General features: G+C 58.7%; 1 protein-coding gene across 1 annotated transcript in view; it reads right to left on the bottom strand.

The window, feature by feature from the left end:
* The window catches only part of HHIPL1 (HHIP like 1), a 28216-nt gene extending 9859 nt beyond the window's left edge, over positions 1 to 18357 (bottom strand). The window contains exons 1-6 of the mRNA XM_043557005.1: positions 18058 to 18357; positions 9557 to 10203; positions 6829 to 6972; positions 4640 to 4968; positions 4016 to 4142; positions 399 to 544 (exon numbers count right to left, since the gene is read on the bottom strand). Coding sequence (XP_043412940.1) covers positions 399 to 544; positions 4016 to 4142; positions 4640 to 4968; positions 6829 to 6972; positions 9557 to 10203; positions 18058 to 18327 — 1663 coding nt within the window. The 5' untranslated portion in view covers positions 18328 to 18357. The remainder of the gene's footprint in view (positions 1 to 398; positions 545 to 4015; positions 4143 to 4639; positions 4969 to 6828; positions 6973 to 9556; positions 10204 to 18057) is intronic.
* Positions 18358 to 18830: the final 473 nt, after the last annotated feature.

Genomic DNA, 18830 nt, shown 5'->3' with positions numbered 1-18830 from the left:
TTGGGTCTTCACAAACCCAGGGTGGTAGAGGTCTGGAACACAGTCCCCCCCCACCCCCGCCAGCCTGCATTTCCACCATCACAAACCCTTTCCCGGTCTGCTCACTGCACATCATTATTTGCAGCCGAGAAGCGGCCTTGCAGGGAGAAGCGGGGTCAGGGACACTGTTCCCATCTTCCGGATGGGCAGAAAGAAGCTCGGGCTGGTGGGGACTGATGTCCCGGCAAGGTGTCAGGCCACTGCACACTCGCTCCCCAGCCTGAAGGGGATTTCAGGCCCGAGACCCAGTCCCTGGAATCCCAGGCCCAGAGGACCCACGGGGTGGGGGTGCGGGGGGATCAGTCTGGGGCCTGCGGCCTGGACAGACAGAGAGGCCTCAGGGCCTCAGGAGCGCTCACCAGCTTCGTCCTCGGCAAAGGAGATGATATGAGGGTGGTAGTTGTTAATGAGGCCTGGGAACGCACAGGTCTGGCCTCGACCCATGCAGATCTCACTGTAGCGCCACTGGCCCGTCTCCAGGTTCTCTCGGAGGGACATCAGACGCCTGCAAAGAAGGATGGGCTGCGGGGTCCTGGCTGGCGTGCTGCCCGGGGGAATCCAACCCACAATCCCTCCAGCCACTCGTACTATTCCCGCATCAGGGACCAGACGTCATTTGCGGGATCCGGTGTAAAGTCAGCATACAGGACCCCTTGTTCAAAAACTACCAAGTATCTTGGGGCGCCTGGGTGGCGCAGTCGGTTAACCGTCCGACTTCGGCCAGGTCACGATCTCGCGGTCCGGGAGTTCGAGCCGCGCGTCGGGCTCTGTCCTGCCGGCTCGGAGCCTGGAGCCTGTTTCCGATTCTGTGTCTCCCTCTCTCTCTGCCCCTCCCCCATTCATGCTCTGTCTCTCTCTGTCCCAAAAATAAATAAACGTTGAAAAAAAAAATTAAAAAAAAAAACTATCAAGTATCTCAATACAGTGAGAGCAGAACTTGACCACTGTGCGGTCAAGTGTGGGCCCTTCCGAGCATGAGGTCTGTGCATCCGCACAGGCTGCACATCCATAAGGCTGGCCCTCCATGCTCCCTGGTGGTCTAGCAGTTAGGATCTCATAAAGCGGGCCCCGCCGCATTCTTCACTGGGCACGTACTATGCACCAGGGGACAAACCTGTCCCCTGCCCTCCCTCAGCTTAGCCCCACCCACTGACCTGCGGTCAAGAGCCTCGGAATCCTCCATGCCTGGTGGCCGGAAGTTTGTACATACTCTGGAGTCGCCTCCACTTTGGAGATGCTTGGGCATCTTCAGAATATGCTGATCTTGCCCCTTACTCCCTTCTCCCCCCGTCCATCACCAGGCCCTGCTTGGACATGCCCTCCTCCGGGAAGCCCTCCTGACTGCCCCTGCGCCGGGCTCCCCCAGCACTGCACACAGACTGTCTGAGGCTGCACTCGAGTGGACCTGGCGCGGGCCTGTCTCCCTGACTGGGGCGCAAGGGAATTTCAGCTCTGTTGCCCTCCCCCTGATTCAGCAGAAGGGCTTGGGAAAGGCTGGCAAAATTAGTGGAGTGTGTGTGGTCACACACACATTCGAAGAGACTTGGACACTCTCGGGGGACAGCAGACGGGAGAAAGGAAACTCAGACAGAGAAACAGAGGCTTCATGGGAAAGCTGAGTGGCAGGAGCGGATCCTAAGGAAGGGGCGGAGCTTGGAGAGGATCCAGCATCCAGAGGCCCAGGTCAGGGTCGGTGCGGGGGCAACCTCGGGTCAGCAGCCTGCAAGAGGTGACAATTCTCTGGCCAGCCTCAGGCTTCCTTATTTCTTTATTTCTACTCCTGGGGAACCCTGTTTAGCTGCCCTCAGGTGGAGAGGCCAGGGCGGGAAGAAGTAAGAGCCACCAAGTAGTGAGCGGATACTAGATTCTAAGTGCTGCGTGCATATTAACTGATTCGGTCCCCAAACCCTAGGAAGCAACTACTATTCTCATCTCCATTTTACAGATGAGGAAACTGAAGCACAGAGAGGTGAAGTCACTGGCTTAAGGTCACACAGCTAATAGGCAGGCAGGCCAGGATCAGACCCAAGCCACCTCAACTACACTTTTTTTTTTTTTTAAGATTTTATTCTTGGGATGCCTGGGTGGCTCAGTCAATACAGCGTCCAACTCTTGATTTTGGCTCAGGTCAGTCTCGATCCCAGGGTTGTGGGATCGAGCCCTGTGTCAGGCTCGGCACTGAGCGTGAGGCCTGCCCAGGATTCTCCCTCTCCCTCTGTCTCTCCCTCTGCCCCACCCCAACTCGTGCATGCACGCACTCTCTCTCTCTCTCTCTCTGTCTGAAAAATAAATAAAGGGCTCCTGGGTGGCTCAGTCGGTTAAGTGTCCGACTTCGGCTCAGGTCATGATCTGGCCATTGGTGAGTTCAAGGCCATGTCGGGCTCTGTGCTGACAGCTTGGAGCCTAGAGCCTGCTTTGGATTCTGTGTGTGTGTGTGTGTGTGTGTGTGTGTGTGTGTCTCTCTCTCTACCACTCCCCTGCTCACGCTCTGTCTCTCTCTCTCAAATAAACATTTAAAAAAATTAAAATAAATAAATTTTCATTGAAAAAAAGATGTTATTCGTAAGTAATCTCTACTTAAAAAAAAAAGCTTTGCTTGGGGTGGCACCTGGCTGGCTCAGTCTGTAGAGTATGCCACTCTTGATCTTGGGGTCGTGAGTTTGAGCCCCACGTTGGGGGTAGAGATTACTTAAAAATAAGATAAAATTAAAGGAACGAATTATTTAAAAAAATTTTTTTACTTATTTAGTTAAATGTTTAAGGTTATTTATTTTGAGAGAGGGAGAGTGCATGCATGAGTTGGGGAGGGGCAGAGAGAGAGAGAGAGAGAGAGAGAGAGAGAGGGAGAATCCCAAGCAGGCTCTGCACTGTCAGCATGGAGCCCGACTTGGGGCTCAAACTCACGACCTGAGTCAAAACCGAGAGTTGAACCCTTAACCGACTGAGCCACCCAGGCGCCCCCGTTTATTTTTGAAAGCAGCCTCTACACCCGATGTGGGGCTCAAACTCATGCTCCCAAGATCAAGAGCTTCCTGTCCCTCCAACTGAGCCAGGCATCCCCCTCCCCAGCAGCACTTTTAAGCTTTGTGCCGGGTGTATGTCTTGCTTGAGGCCCTGTGGTCCTCAGTTTCCTCCTCTGGACAATGGGAGGATGAGGCGGTCATGGGCTCTCCTTGGGAAAGAGTCTGACCCACAACAGGCTTAGGAGGTATGCTCACTTTTCTCGCTCCAAAATCTGATATATCCCAACCCTCACCCCATGCTCACACACACACACACACACACACACACACACACACGCACACACACACACACACACCCTTTAGGGTCTTAGCGAGTGAGATGTCACTGGCATAGCGCATGAGGACTGGGCAACAAGACTCCAGGGGCCCCATGGTCAGACCCTGGCTGGAGCCCCATCCTCCCCATTCCAGCAGAATGACCTCTCTGGCCTCTTCTGGGCCAATGCCCCCTGGAGCCCCGGTCAGTTAGTGCAGCGATGGGTCCTGGTTTCCTCAGAAGCCAGGTGGCCCAGAGTGTGTGCGGAAGTTGTTCATGCCCTCCGCCTTCCACCTCTGCCCCTCAGGACTGCTGTCAGGCCTGAGCCCGGGAATCTCAGGTGGGAGGGGAAGATCGATGGGTCTGCACTAAACAGGCATCCCGTCTTTAGTGGCGAGCTGTGCCCTCACGGTGGTGCCTGAGGCAGCCAGCAAAGCTCAGGAAGAAACCAGGAGAAAAGGGGGCGGGTTAGGGTGTCTCCTGAGCTGTAACTCCAGACTTCCTCCCAGAGGAAGAGACCTGCTTGCCTGGCCCTCGAAGGTCCCCGTCAGACAGCAGCTGTAGGGAGCACGCACCTGCACGTACTCACATGCCCCTGCCACTGTACCCTCGGCTTTTTACACAAACGCGGGGGTAGCGGCCGGAGACACTCAGGGCAGTGGGGCTGCTCGGGCACAGGAGCCCATGGGCCACTTACCCACTCATAAAATCGCCGAAAATGTAGAGGCCGTTCAGGTTGGGGTACTCACAGCCCCGGTACACGTAGCCTCCGGTGACCGATTTGCCCAGTTTGTGCGGGTAGGCGAATATCGGCAGGACATCATCTGCAGGGGAGCGGAAGCTGGGGGTGAGCATGTGGGTTCACTGGAGGCCAGTCCCTCCCCCACAGTGAAGTTTGGTAGGTGGGCTGAGTCTGGAGGGGCAAGGGGATGGGAGGTCACCAGGAGGGCCAGAGTTGGGGCCCCTTACAGATCCGGGAAAGCAGGGAGTCGAGCATGGGTGTGCGGGAAGGGGACGGGGCGGAGAGCTAGAAACAGCCCAGGAGCGCTGGCAAGGGAGAAGAAGGGGAGATCCAGGATGGGGCGGGGGAGGGCGCGGCCGGGCAGGGGGAGCGCACTAGCGCACACCCCCTGGGGTGGGGGACGGATCCGGGACCAGTGTCCGCGGGGGCGCGCGGGGCGGTGTCCACGCGACACGGGGTGGGGGCGGGAGGGGCACGAGGGAGGCGGCGGGCACGGCCATGGCGGGCGCTGGGGGTGCAGATCCGGGGAGATTGGCCCCCGGGGAGGGGCGCGCGGAGAGGGTCCGGGACGGCGGTCACCGAGGGAGGCGTTGGCGCACAGCTTGCGGTCGTAGCACTCGTAACCTTCGCGGGCGCGCCAGCCGTAGTTGCGGCCGCGCTCCACCAGGTCCACCTCCTCGAACTTGTTCTGGCCCACGTCTCCGCAGAAGAGGCGCCCGCGGCCCGCGCCGGTCGCCGGGTCGCCGCGGTCGAACGAGCAGCGCCACATGTTGCGCACGCCCAGCGCGTAGACCTCGGGCCGCGCGGCGGGGTCGTCCACGAACGGGTTGTCGCGCGGGATGCGGTAGAGCGGGCCGCGCTCGTTGCGGTCCACGTCGATGCGCAGCACCTTGCCCAGCAGCGCCGACCTGCGGGCCGGGCGGGAGGAGGCGCGGCTCGGGGTCGTCCGGCGCCGGGGCTCTCGGGCGCCCCCGGCGGCGGGTGCTGGGGCCAGGTCAAGGCCAGCCCGGAACGTGGCAGGGGGACGGGGGGAGGGCCAGGGCCCTGGTTCAAGCCCTCCTTAGCTGCTTACCAGCTGGGTAACCTCGCTCACTCCTCCAGCATTTATCTGGCACCTTCTTACGGGCCAGGCTGCGTGGGAAGCGTCGCATATACATACATACCCTCTAACGCCTCAGCTCAAGGCGAGCAGTTCCGTGATGCCCTTTTACGGACGCGGCAGCTGAGCTCAGAAAGGCCACATAACGTGCCCACTTGCCACACCGCCAGTAAAGGGAGAGCTGGGATCCAGCCCAGGCAGCGCGGGAGCCCAGAAGCCCAAGCTCTTTGCCACCACGCGCTTTCCAACTTTCCCACGCCCGTCTCCTCACTGTAAGGTTAGCGCGCTCCCTCTTTCCTGCCTCCCTACATGGCTGTGGGGGTGGGGGGGCGTGAAAATACTCCTAAAAAGGACTCGTATTTACAGTTTTCTTTCAACACCCAGCAATCAAAGTCAGGAGCATCACACAAGAGAACAGGTCAGGGCTCAGGGAAGGGGAGAGAAACCTCAGCAGATCTCAGCAGGAAATAGGAGGCTGGTGCTCTTTCTTTCTCTGTCCCACACCCCGGGCCATCATGGGCAGCACCACCGCACGTCAGCACCACGGCACGTCAGAGAGCCAGGCAGGCCTGAGGGCCCGTTCAGTTCACCCCCCGCCCCCCCCCTCCACACCCACCACCCGTACCTCAAAGATGAGGTCTTCTTCAACCCCACCCAAAGATGCCCCACCCTTAATCCCCAATTGTGGTCTTTTAGGTTTTGCCCCAAGGAGTCCCCCCTCCACACACTCCAGCCTGCTCAGCACCAAGCCACAGATCACACTCCTGAGCCCACACACTGTGCAGCCGGCTTCACTACAGAAGGGGGCCAACCTCATCGCTGCAAAATAATGTTTTAAGTTCTGTCCAATTATCCACAAATCCTTAATTTCTATTTTCCCAACTACATCTCTAAACACATCCCAAACATGAGAAAGCTTCAGTGATTCCTACGCTGTCACGTATGAGAGCGCAAGTGACAAATCATGAACGTTTAATTACTGTAATCAACATCACCCTCGCTATTTTTACTTTCTGGGCTAAAGAAGATTTTGTCAGTTTAGCTAAGAGAATGGAGGAGGCTGCCCTAGATATCCTCGTCTACACTGCGTGTGTGTGTGTGTGTGTGTGTGTGTGCATGCATGTGTGTGTGTGTGTGTGTGTGTGTGTGTGTGTAAGTGGAATAATGGCAGGCCATCCGCTCAACCCAAGAAGTAGATACCTGACAGCAAGACTATGCCTCGGTTTCCAGGCCATATGTGGGTGACCCGTGGGGCAGGGGCCCTCCTGCCCAGACAGTCCTGCTCCAGCCAGTTCACACTCCCCATTTGGTCCTGGAAGGACCTCTTTCCTTCCTCTAGTTCAAGCAGGGCTGGGCTGCCTTCCAATAAAAGCCCCTCTTCCCAGAGGCTCTCTGATGTCACTTATCAGGCACCTGTGACAAGTGGGTTCTGTGCCTGGTCCTCAAGACACAGGATTGCCTTTACTCCTCATGCCAAGCCTCCCCTGGAGATTATTATTATCCCCTCTAACTGGGGAGTGGAAGCGACTTGACAGGAGTCCCCAGCTGCAGACTGAACTGGGGCCCAAAGCCCTTTCTACTGCCCTGCACTGTGTGGCCGAGGAAGTAACCCCCCTCCTCCAGGAGAGTATGTAAACCAACCCACCAGCCAGCCCAAAGCAGAACGTACTTGTTTTGGGCATTTCCAAATTTGCCAAAGGGGTCTCCGGCCATCCCGCCGTCACCAGTAAAGATGTACAGGTACCCGTCGTCCCCAAATAGCAGCTGGCCCCCGTTGTGGTTGGAGGCTGGTTCTTCGATCTCCAGGATTATCCTAAAAGGAGATAAGCCACCCCCGCCAAACACACATAAAAACAACCTCAGCAAAAACACAAAAGAAGATCACAGCAATAAAATCTCTTCTCTCTTCGATGCCGTTTCCCAGCTGAAAAGACTTTTCATACATTTTATAGCAGGTGACTTTCAGAAGGATCTATCTAGGAGTCTGGGTGAGGATGATTCACTCCATTGTGCTAGTGGGGACCTGGAGGCGCAGAGGGGTTAAGCAAGTGGCCCAAGGTCACACAGCCCATAGGGAGCCGAGCTGGGACTAGGACTCAGGCCTCCTCACCGCTCCCCACCGCTAGCCCCCTAGTTACGATTATGCAACCCTGGCGACCCAGTCACCGGCACAACTGGTTTCTTCTACACGCCCCCTTCATTTGCTATGTACCATAACTTCCAAGAGGTGGGTTGCTGATGTGAGCTGTGCTCAACTACAAACTCACCCCTCGGCAACTTCCTTTACTGCCATGGCAGAAAACCCTCCACTACGTGGCCAGCCAGCTGGCTTCTGGTTGGGGTTTGCCAATGGAGAGTGGAAACCAAGAGGCAGGGGGAAGCCACGCTTCCCTGGCTGCTGGTGCTGCCTCCAGACGTGGTAGGTGCAGGGATAGGAACAGTGGCTCGTGAGTGCGGACTCTTGGGTGTCCACCCAGACATCTTGGTACCAGGCAGCAAACTTAGCAAAGCCAAGAACTTTTCCCTTCTGTTCCTCTGGTGTCTCGTAGCTACTAATCCTCACCCTTTCCTCCTCCGGATCCTCCCTTGTAGCCAAGGCCCTGTTTGCTTAGTTTTTCCGGGACAGGTCACTGACTTCGTGACCCTTTATTAATACAGGTAAGAAAAACCAAGGCACAAGAAGGTCAGGTAACTTGAATCCAGGGCTTCAGGCCTCCAGAACCAAGACCTTCCACTGAAACCAACACACGTGAGGCCAACACATGTGACCTGGTGAGCAAAACAGGGCCCCAACCTCCAAGTCCTTCCCGGAAAGGACAGCTCAGACCATCAGGCCTCCACCTCCCGCTGGGATGCCAGCCCTGGGAATGGAGACTGACAGCTGACTCAGGCAAGGATGACCACTCGGTCCTGGTCCCTCCCTGAGTCAAGTTCTAGGCTGGTACTTGATAGGTCCCCAGAGGACCCTCACTGAACACTCACTCCGAAGTATGTTCATCTGTGTTTTTTGTGTCCCACCTTCCGTTTTTATCAAGAGTCACTTTCTAAAAGTCACCAGTGAAGCACATCCATTCAGTCCCTCTGTCTCTCTGCTCCGAGAGCCGTGTGATCAACCTGGTATCTCTTGGAGAACTGGTTGCACAGCCTCATGTAAGATAATGAGAATTACGTTTTCTCCTTTTGCTCTGGCTGCCAGGATGCTCATAGTCAAAATTAACGCAGCCTGACAAGACCTACATTAGCCCTCACATGAGCCAGCATATTTGATTCATTCTCCTTTTTATACTTTCAATGTCAAGATTTTCCAGTTTTATTAAGTACATGATGTGCCATTATTTGCCTCAGAGCACTCCTGGTTCTGCCCCTACCTGTTCTCTGCTTCAGAGACTCCCACCCTGCAAACTACATTTCCCATGCTCCTTTGCTGGCTGGCCTCCAGCTAGGGTCAGCCAATGGAAGGCACTGGCAGGAGATTGGAGGGCGGGAGGAAGAGAGAAGCCAGGGTATTTCTCCCCATCTCTCTCTCTCTCTCTCTCTCTCTCTCTCTCTCTCTCTCTCTCTCTTCTCAGGCAATGTCTTGGCAGTAGCTGTACCTCCTCCCTGGCCGCAACTCCCCCTGCCCAGGCCCACTGTGGCTCCTCCTTCCACTGAGTGGCCCAACGCTCTCAGTTTGTCTTTGAAAGAGGTAGAGGCAGCCTCCTCCAGCTGGTAAACTCAGAGTTGCCTTGCATCTCCCCTGGGCTGCTGTTTCATTTTTATCGCCTCAGTAGCTAACTCCCAGCGTCAAATCTTGCCTGCTGAATTAGCTGGTACCAGGTTTATTTTCCTGTTGGACCCAGACCGATGTGTATGTCCTTCATGCCACGCCGGGTCAAAGCGGTTTTGAACACGGGGGAGGGGGGGCACAGATAATACACAGAAAGGAGGCTCATGTTGAAAGGTGCAGAGAAACCTGCTGGGGGAGGCGGAGGGAGCAGAGGGTCCAGGGGAGGAGAAGTGGAAGGTGGGGCTCGGGAGACAGACACACGGGGATTCTAGGCCAGCTGTGTGGCCTAGCAGGTCATTTTACCTGTCCAAGCCTCCCCTTCCTCACCTGCCGGATGGGGAGACCACTGGGACTCTCCCTGGGCTTTAGGAGAATCAGGTGGAATGAACCACCTGCAGTGGCTGATCCAGGAGTCTGGACGTGATCTTGTGATGCTGTTCTGCGGCTGTCCTTCCCCTGAGCCCAGGACATGGGGCTCGGCCCCCTCCCTGGCTGTGACAGAGGTTTTAACAGCTAGGGCAGGTGCACACCGTGGACCGGTGCGGTGGCACGGTTGCCGACCTGCGGGGCCTGGCGGCCGGATTTCAGCCCCGCCCCCACCCCACCCCACCCGGGCCCCCAGGGCAACCACCTCTCAGAGTTGTGGTCCACGGTGTTCATGTCGTCCGCGGAGACCCTGAACTCGCTGATGCGGATCCACTCGTCGAAGCCGACCCCCACTGAGTAGTAGACGTAGAGCTTGCCGTTGTGCCGGAAGCCGGGGTGCAAGGCGATGCCCAGAAAGCCCCGCTCGTCGCCCTCCCAGGGCGAGGTGAGCACCGCCCGGCTGACGTTCAGGAAGGGCTTCTCCAGCCGCGAGCGGTCGGGCAGGTAGGCCCACACCAGCCCCACCTGCTCGGCCACGAAGAAGCGGTGGCTGCCGTCCCGCGCGTGCACCATGGCCACGGGGTTGCGCAGCCCGTTAGCCACCTCCTCCAGGCACAGCTGCAGGCAGCCCTTGGCGTCGGCCACCACGCGGCCCAGGTTCGAGTTGAGGTTCTCGTTGACCAGCAGGCGCGGGAAGCAGTAGTCCGTGTCGTCCAGCGACAGGTAGCGGCAGAACTTGGCGCGGTTGCCCTCCAGGGCCCAGAGCTCCCGGTCGGGCGACAGGTGGCGGAAGAGGCCCCGGCACGTCTGCCACATGTCCAGACAGTAGTCCTCGCAGAGCCCCGGCACCGTGCGCAGCGGCGTGGACGGGTCCTCGGCGTCGTACAGGTGGGCGGCGTAGGGTGAGCATTCCTGCGGGGACAGGGGCGGCGAGGATGCGTGTGACCTCTCCCGCCTCCTAGGGCCTCAGGCCGCTGATCTGTAAAATGGGGCCCCCATCGGTCTAGCAACACGGCGATCTCAACTAGGTGGCAGCAACCCTTGGCCTCCTAGCTCCTCACCTTCTCTTTCCCTTGCCTTAATGCTTCGGTTAGACCAAATGACCCCAATATCACTACCACTAACAGCAGCCCTTGAGTACCTACTGTGTGCCAGAAAGGGTCTGGGGCACCCTTTTGTTCATGTATTTAAAAAACTTAAAGGGGCGCCTGGGTGGCGCAGTCGGTTAAACGTCCGACTTCAGCCAGGTCACGATCTCGAGGTCCGTGAGTTCGAGCCCCGCGTCGGGCTCTGGGCTGATGGCTCAGAGCCTGGAGCCTGTTTCCGATTCTGTGTCCCCCTCTCTCTCTGCCCCTCCCCCGTTCATGCTCTGTCTCTCTCTGTCCCAAAAATAAATAAACGTTGAAAAAAAAATTTAAAAAAAAAACTTAAAAAAAATTTTTTTAATGTTTATTTTGAGAGAGAGAGAGAGAGAGAGTGTGTGTGTATGTGCGTGCGCGCGCACGCGCGCGCGCACAAGTGGGGGAGGGGCAGAGAGAGAGGGAGACACAGAATGGGAAGCAGGCTCCAGGCTCTGAGCTGTCAGCACAGAGCCTGACATGGGCTCTAACCCACAAACTGGGACATCATGATCTGAGCCAAAGTCAGATGCTTAACCAACTGAGTCACCCAGGCGCCCCTGAGGCACTTTTCTATACTTCCTCTTTTCCTATGAAATCTCCGCCCTGTGTCTGCAGGACTTACTCCTTCCTTTATTTAGATCCCCACTCAAGGGACACATCCTCAGAGAGATCTGCCCTGACCACACCCAGCCACCACCCCCCCCCCCACACCCCTCCCCACCCCTGCCCTCCACCTCCTGGCTTCTGACTCTGCTTGAAACAAACACCAACCCCCCCAGGCGCCCCTGGGTGGCTTAGTCAGTTAACCTTCAGACTTCAGCTCAGGTCATGATCTCGCCGTTCCTGAGTTCCAGCCCTGTGTGGGGCTCTGCATTGACAGTGTGGAGCCTGTTTGGGATTCTCTCTCACTCCGTCTCCCCCTTTTCCTCCCCCACACATGCTTTCTCTCTCTCAAAATAAATAAACTTAAAAAACTAAACTAAACTAAACTTAAAACACCCTAAATCACAAACCTTACCATCATCTGGTATCATAATAAAAATGAATGTGTTTGCATGCTTACTGTCTGTCTTCCTTGGAAGGTAAATTCTACAAGGAAAGGAACCTTTAATGTTTATTTATTTTTGAGTGAGAGAAAGAGACAGAGTGTGAGCAGGGGAGGGCCAGAGAGAGAGGAAGACACAGAATCCGAAGCAGGCTCCAGGCTCCACATTGTCAGCACACAGCCCAATACGGGGCTCGAACTCACGAACCGCGAGATCGTGACCTGAGCCGAAGCTGGGCGCTTAATGCACTGAGACACCCAGGCGTCCCTACAAGGACAGGAATTTTGACCGTCTTGGTCACTGTGTGTCCCGGAACCTAAGACAGTGCCTAGCACATAGTAAGCCCCGAGTGAATGTGTAGGGAATGTGCTGGAAGCTAACTCACCTCACCAGTACTTAACCGTGAATGGGTGCTCCTACCTCCATTACTGGCTTCATCTTCACAAGGGCCCATGAAGGGGAGAGTGTTACAGAGGGGGAGACCGAGGCACAGCCTCGGTGTCTTTCAGTATGATTCGGGCAGCATGGAGGGGTCTGGGTTTGGTCTCTGGCCGACCCCACTCTCCCCAGCATTGTGGAGGCTGGCACATGTACAAATTGGCAACACCCATGCCCACGCATCCCCCTGGCCCCGGACCCCTCTCCCTCCACTGCTCGGGCACCTTGGGCAAGGTCCTGGACAGTCCTCTGCCACCGGACTGCCAGTGTAGTGTTCCTCTGGGGACAGATGGATCGGCCGCCCTTGGCTTCCCTGGCCTCCTGCCGAGGGCTCCCCCGCTGATGAGACACCGGGGACCCCATTCAGGGCCCGCATGGGCACGATCTGGAATGCAGGGTAGTCAGGCCCTCCTGGGGCAGGACTGTGAGCCCTGGGGACGGGAAGCAGATGGGTGAAGTGTTCTGCCCTCCTCCTCGTCCGGCAGACAGTCCCAATTCGCAGTTTGGATGGCTTCTTGGAACCAGTTCAGGCATCGCGCAGCAACCCTCAGCTCAGCCCTCCCTCTGCCCCCAACACTCATGCTTCCGGGTCCTCTCACCCCAAGAAGGAAATAACCCGCAAGCTTTGCCCCAGGCTCTGCCTTCCGGGAACCCAGGCAGAGGTGACAAACCCCAGCAGACCCCTCCCCAGCTTCAGACCTCCAGCACCCACCCCCTGAGAGCTGAGAGGATCCCTCCCTTCACACCCCGACCCCAGCCTGAGAGCCAACGCAGAGGTACCAGCACTCGGGATCCAGCTCTGCCCACAGCTCTGCCGTCAGCTCCCGCCTCCTGCCCCCGCTTCAGTTTCCTGACACTCTCTGCCATTTTCACCTCTGAGCCTCAGCGCACACGGTTCCCTTTGCAGGCATGCCTTTCCCTCAAAAGCAGCAATCGATTCATCCTTAAATAACAGCCACGGCCGTTGGAGAAATAGCGCGAACAACAACAACAGCTCTGGGCATTTGGGCAGATTATGGGCCAGGGCCATCACTCAACGCAACTGACTGTGCCAGGAATATGTTCTTAGTCCCATTGTACGGATGGGAAAGAAGAGGCTGAGAAGGAAGCCCCTAACCAAGGTCACAGGCTGGATTCGACCTAGAAGCCGGGGCATTTCCGGGCTCACTGACGGGCGCCTAACTCCCAGCCCCCAAAGCCTAGTTAAGTGTACCCCGCCCCCACCCAGAGCAGAGGCCTCAGCTCCACAGGCTGTATGGAAAGCTCCCTTGAGGGACGCCTGGGGGGCTCAATTAAGTGACTCTGTTGTTGTTGTTGTTTTTTTTTAATGTTTATTTATTTGGGGTGGGAGGGAGAGGAGGGACAGAGAGAGAGGGAGACAGAGGATCTGAAGCAGGCTCTGGGCTGACAGCAGAGACCCCGATGCGGGGCTTGAACTCGTGAACCGTGGGATCATGACCTGAGCTGAAGTTGGATGCTTAACCGACTGAGCCACCCAGGTACCCATGCAACTCTTGATCTTGGCTCAGGTCGTGATCTCTCGGTTTGTGGGTTCGAGCCCCACATCGGGCTCTGTGCTGACAGTGTGGAGTCTGCTTGGGATTCTCTCTCTCTCTCTCTCTCTCTCTGTCTCTCTCTCTCTCAAAATAAATAAATAAACTCGAAAGAAAAGAAAAAGAACCTCCTTCAGTCAGAGCCCCTGACCTGAGCAGAGGTAATTATTTATGTCTGTGCCTGGCACCCTCTGCCCCCGGTCCCACCATGGGCTCAGCGGGCCAAGGTCTGGACCGACTCGGCTCTGGGTCCCTAGAGGCCCTGGGGGGTGCTCCTCCCGGGGCCGGACGCTCCCCTCCTCACCGGCAGGGCCAGGCGGGGCTCCGACAGGTGGCAAGCCGCCCTCATGGATGTGTGTTCAGGCTCTGGGCCAGGGGCTCCTCCCTCCCTTGGAACCATCATGGTCACACCACGGCCTTGTCCTCCCGGCACCTCTACTGCTACTGTGAGGCTAAGGGCCACTTGGCCACGTATGCTTGGAAGTCTCTGGTCAGTTGCTGTCCCAGGCCTCACAGGGTTTCCCACGTCCCACTCAGCCGACGGGTGGGCGAGACAGCCAGGCCCAGGCCTCCGCGCGTGTGATCGTCTCTCACACGGTTGCCCTGGAGCCTCCTGTGACTCCAGGGGGCAGCTGTGGGTGGGCCAGGGAGGGTCTGTCCGCACACACGCCTCATTTAATTTTTGCGAGGTAGGGTCACTGTGACTTCTAGCTTGTAGGTGACGAACTGAGGCTCAAAGAAGGCTACGTGCCAAGAAGTGGTCACGCCATGGCTCAGACCCAGCCCTCCTGATGCCCACAGTGGGGCTCTTTCCAGATTAGTCCGCACTGTTTCATTCAGCAAGCGTTTACAGGACGCTGACTGCGTGCCAGGCACCGTCCTCAGCTCCAGGGATACAATGAGGAGGGGAACGGACTTCTGGAAGCCTATCTGGGTGCCCTCTGCTCACCAAAGCCCAGCCCAGAGCTAGAGAGGGAGCACTGGGGGGCCTCCGGGGAGCCAGGCTGGAACTTCAGCGTCTATGCATGGACACGGGGCCTGGCCAGCCCTTCCTCGTGGCCTACATACTCTTACAGAGCAAACCTGGTGCTCAGACCTGAGGAATCCACAAGCAGGACGTGACAGGAGGTTGTAGTGGTTGCCGTCCACAGGGACAACCAGCAACTGGCCTCCCGGGGTCAGTGGAAGGGGCAGCAGAAAACCCAAGCAAAGCCCATCGGGCGTCACACCGTTCAGCTGCCTGCGCCATTCAGCCCAGGAGCAGACAGCCCGCCCACCTTGCTGCCCCGAGGTCGCCCTGTGCGGCTGCTGAGGCTCACGACTCACGGTCCTGAGTTCCAAGGGTTCCTTATGTCCGCCACCTACTGCTTAGGAAGGCCGGGTCTGTGTACACAGTGCTCTCTAGGGAGGGTATTCCTTCCTTTCCTATTTCCTCATCTGGCAAACTCGTCTTCGTGACTCCAGACCCAACTGAAAAGTCTTCTCTGGCTCCTCCGTCCTCCCAGGGCCCTGACTCCCCCACCCTGGCCCCCTGTGGACCCTCCCGCGGCTCTCCACACAGCATCGCCAAAATGTAACTTTGTAGCTTGTGGGCTGAGCTCTCCACGGGGGTCGTCTGTCACCTCCCGGGTGTCAGAGATGCCTCAGCTGGCCTGCCTGGCCGGGACTTTGTGTTCTCTTTGTATGTCCACCTACCCCACAGGCTATGGGACCTTCCAGGGAAGGGGCCCGAGGGCCCAGCACACAGTGGGGCTTCAAGAAAACAGGCAGTATGACAAAGTCAGTAAGAGAAGGGCTTTGGAGCCAGAGCATACTAGAGACTGAATCTACCGTTCCCTGTGTGACCTGGGGCAAGTTCCTTAGCCTCTCTGTGCCCGTGTCTTCATCTGTAAAAGGGGAAAGGAATTTCAATCTCACAGTTGTCGGCGGGAATAAACGAGACATCATGCATGCATTGTTCAATAAACACACGCTCAAATGGTGTGAACTATCAAGATGCAATTCAATGTTTCCTCTTCCAGGAAGCCTTCCCTGACTTTTACAGGGAAAAGTGTGGCCTTTCTCCCTATCCCCTATAGTGTCCAGTCACCCTGGAGAAGCCTTTTGTGCATTCTGGTAAGTATCCGTGTGTCTGTCTCCTGATTTGAACAAGGGGACTCGAGCCTGGGCCTATGACTTGCCAACTGCCTCTGGGCCCGGGCACCCAGACAGGGCCAGCCCCTAACAGGCTCTGGGGAAATATCTGTCCCGCACATGCACCTGCAGAGTGTGTCCCATGTAGATTTCCATCAGAAACCAGGCTTTGATGACTTCAGGTTACACAGAGAGGCAGTCTCAGTTATACAGAAGTTTGTCATATGGACACGAGGAACCTGAAAATGTCACATGTCACAAGCTGTCGTTTCTCCTCTTGATGACACAGGCGTCAGTTGGATGAGGGCAGAGTTCTAGGGAAGTCTTAAGGAAGGCCCAGAAGGGACGATCACCCTCCAGCTAAGGAGCCATCCTGGGCACCTGGAGGGGCTGTGGGCACCAGATGGGGGGGGGGCAGGTTCTGGAGGGGGCTGTGGGAGCGAGCACGTTTTCATGATCTCTCTCCTGTCTGGAGTACGTCTCCCTAAGGCAGATGTGAATGTCTGAATGCTGTCATTGACTGAAACTTGTAAATAAGTCACCTTGGCCACCTCCCCAGGGTGGAAATCAGGGGGTGCCGGATCCAGACATGGCCTTGGCTCGCAGACAGCATGGTCCTCCATCCAGCACTCTCCTGCCCTCCCTTGAGGCCCTGCCAGAGAAACCGTGAGCCAACCTCCACTGCCCTCTCCAAGTTCACTCCAGACATGAGGTCACTCTCAGAGACGCCTGGGGTAAAGTGCTAGAGGCCGGTCTACCACTGGTTGCTCAAGGCCAAGCCATGCTGGGAAGATTCCCAGGGGAAGAGGGGAGCCTCTTGCCAGGGAGGGATAGCAGGGCTGACTGTTGTTCCCTTCCTCCTCCTAGGACCCGCCTACCTGACTTGTCCTGCTGAGCCTGGCACATAGTAGGTGCTCAACAAACAAATGTGGAGTGAATGCACGAGCCCAACTATGAGGGGAGGGGAGGGCCTGCTTCCAAAGAGCCCCCACGCTGGTAAGGGAGGCAGATGCTTGACCAGACCATTCTGGCTCCCCTGAGAAGCACAGCACAGGGACTGAGCAGAGACCACCAACGGCGGGTGTCCCCCTCCTCCGCATTCTGGTGCTCCCCAGGGCCCCTTTCCTCATCCCCTCCCAGGCCCTCTCATTTCTGACCCAGATGGCCCACTCACACTGGCGCTGAGTGTGGTCCAAGTGCCCACCGTGGCCATAACTGAGCTGTGTGACCACTAGGCAAGTCTCTGCCTCTCTGGGCTTCCCCTGAGTGGGCCTCTGGGCCCCACTCCGTCCTTACCTAGAGCTGGGAAGCCAGTGGGGGCCAAAGAGGCGCTGGAGAAATCCAACCAGAATCATCCACTGAGCCCTGAGTATGTGCCCTCCTGTCTGTGTGCCTACTCTGAGGGACGGCTACGATTGCCCCTATTTTAAAGGTGATGCAATGAAAGTGCAGTGGTGACCTGTCCAGGGTCACAGAGCCAGGAGTGGCAGGGCCAGGATCAACCCAGTAAGTCTGATTCCAAGCCAGCCCTCCTGCCCCTCCCCTGGCTGTCTGAAGGGCGTCAGCTAGGCGGGCCTGCAGGACCCTTCCTCCCCCAGGCTTCTGGCTGCCTGGATGGTGGTTGGGGCCAGCCTCGGGGCTTCCTGGCCTTGACTCCATTTCCCCAGGGGTTCTGGTCAGCCTCTCGGGAATTAGACCCATGCAGGAGCAGCTAAGGCACAATCCTGTGCAATCCCGAGCCGGCAGAAGTAAGGGCTCTGCCCCCAGAAGGGAGATGAGGACAGAGAGGTTACACCGAAGGGATGTCACTCAGGTGGTCTGAAAGGAGGAGAGACCCTCTGCCACGTGGGGGCGCCCCCAGAGAGAGCGCACACCAGGAACCTAGGTGGGGGCCCGAAGTGCCACAAGCATCGCAGGCCGGCTCACCCCGGGGTCTGAGCACCGGGCACGTCTGGTCCAGGAAGGGGGCGGGGCTCTGAGACCGTGTCCTCAGGGCGGGGGAGGGGCTCTCCCTGGGAGCGGTGTCCCCCAACCCCTTCCGCAAACCCAAGTCCCGCGCGTGGACCACGCTCCCTGCGGGTCGGGGCCGCGCCCACCTCCCCCGGGGCAGCGCGGGAAGCACTGGCGGGACAAAGGCTTCCCATCCCGGTGCCCCGACAAGGGCGGGGCTCCTCCACGCTGACTCCAGGGGGTCCCAGGGCAGAGGGGTCCGCAAACTCCCAAGGGAGTGATGACATCGCTCTGTCCGCCCGCCTTGCCTCACGAGGGGAAACGGAGGCCCAGGGAAGGCCCGAGTCACGAAGCTAATGAATGGCAAAGCCCGTCTCCCCGCGCCTAAGACTCCGCCGGGGGGGAGGGTGGGGGGGTTGCGGACTCGGGGTCCAACGCCCGCCGCCCACTCCCGATCGCCGCCCGGCGGGGCCGCCCCCGCCACTCCCCGCCCGGCCGCCGAGGCCCCGACGCGCGCCCGCTCACCTGGCACAGCAGGTCGAGCGCGTAGCCGGCGCACGCGGCCCACTCGGCGGCGTCCACCCGCGCCGCCAGGGCTCCGAAGCGGCGGGCCAGCGCCGCGTCCTGCTCGGGGGCGCAGCAGCCGAAGGCCGAGTACTGCGCGCAGAAGCGCAGCGGCTGCGGCGGCCGGAAGGGCGGCCTGAAGTCCAGGCACTGGGGGTGCGCCGCCGCCCCGAGCGCCCGCAGCGCCAGCAGCGCCAGCAGCGCCCCGGGCCCGGCCCGCCCGCCCGCCATGCCGCTGCCGGCCCGCTCCGCCCCGGCCCGGAGGAGGAGGAGGGGGAGGAGGAGGGGGAGGAGGAGGGGGAGGAGGAGGAGGAGGGGGAGGCGGCGGCGGGGGGCGGACACCCCGGCCCCGCGCGCCCCGGGAGCCGCCGGCCGCGCCCTGAGCGCTCGCCTCCCGCGGGCCGCACCCTCCTGGGGAGCCCGTGGCCGCGGGGCAGGGACGGGCTCACCCCGCAGGGCCTCGAGGTTGGGGCCCAGCCCCGCAGGGAGGCCACCCCTGGTCGGGGACGCCCCGGCGGGGCTGAAGGAGGAGGGGCGCGGCGCGCAACTCGGCACTCGGCACCGCCTCTGTTCCCGCTGTTCCAGCAGCGCCTCCCCCCCACCCCCGGGATCCTTTCTCAATACAATGGCGGTGGCCTCGCCTCTTGGGGCCCCAGGTGCCGACTGGGCTTCCCGTTTCCGCCGGGGCCGCAGCTTCCTCCCCGGGCGCTGTTTAGCCCGGGAGGTGCAGGGAC

The sequence above is a fragment of the Prionailurus bengalensis genome, chromosome B3, assembly GCF_016509475.1.
Source record: "Prionailurus bengalensis isolate Pbe53 chromosome B3, Fcat_Pben_1.1_paternal_pri, whole genome shotgun sequence".
Classification (NCBI taxonomy): Eukaryota; Metazoa; Chordata; class Mammalia; order Carnivora; family Felidae; genus Prionailurus; species Prionailurus bengalensis.
The sequence above is the reverse complement of the archived record's forward strand: the minus strand, read 5'-3'. Positions and strand labels throughout refer to the sequence as shown.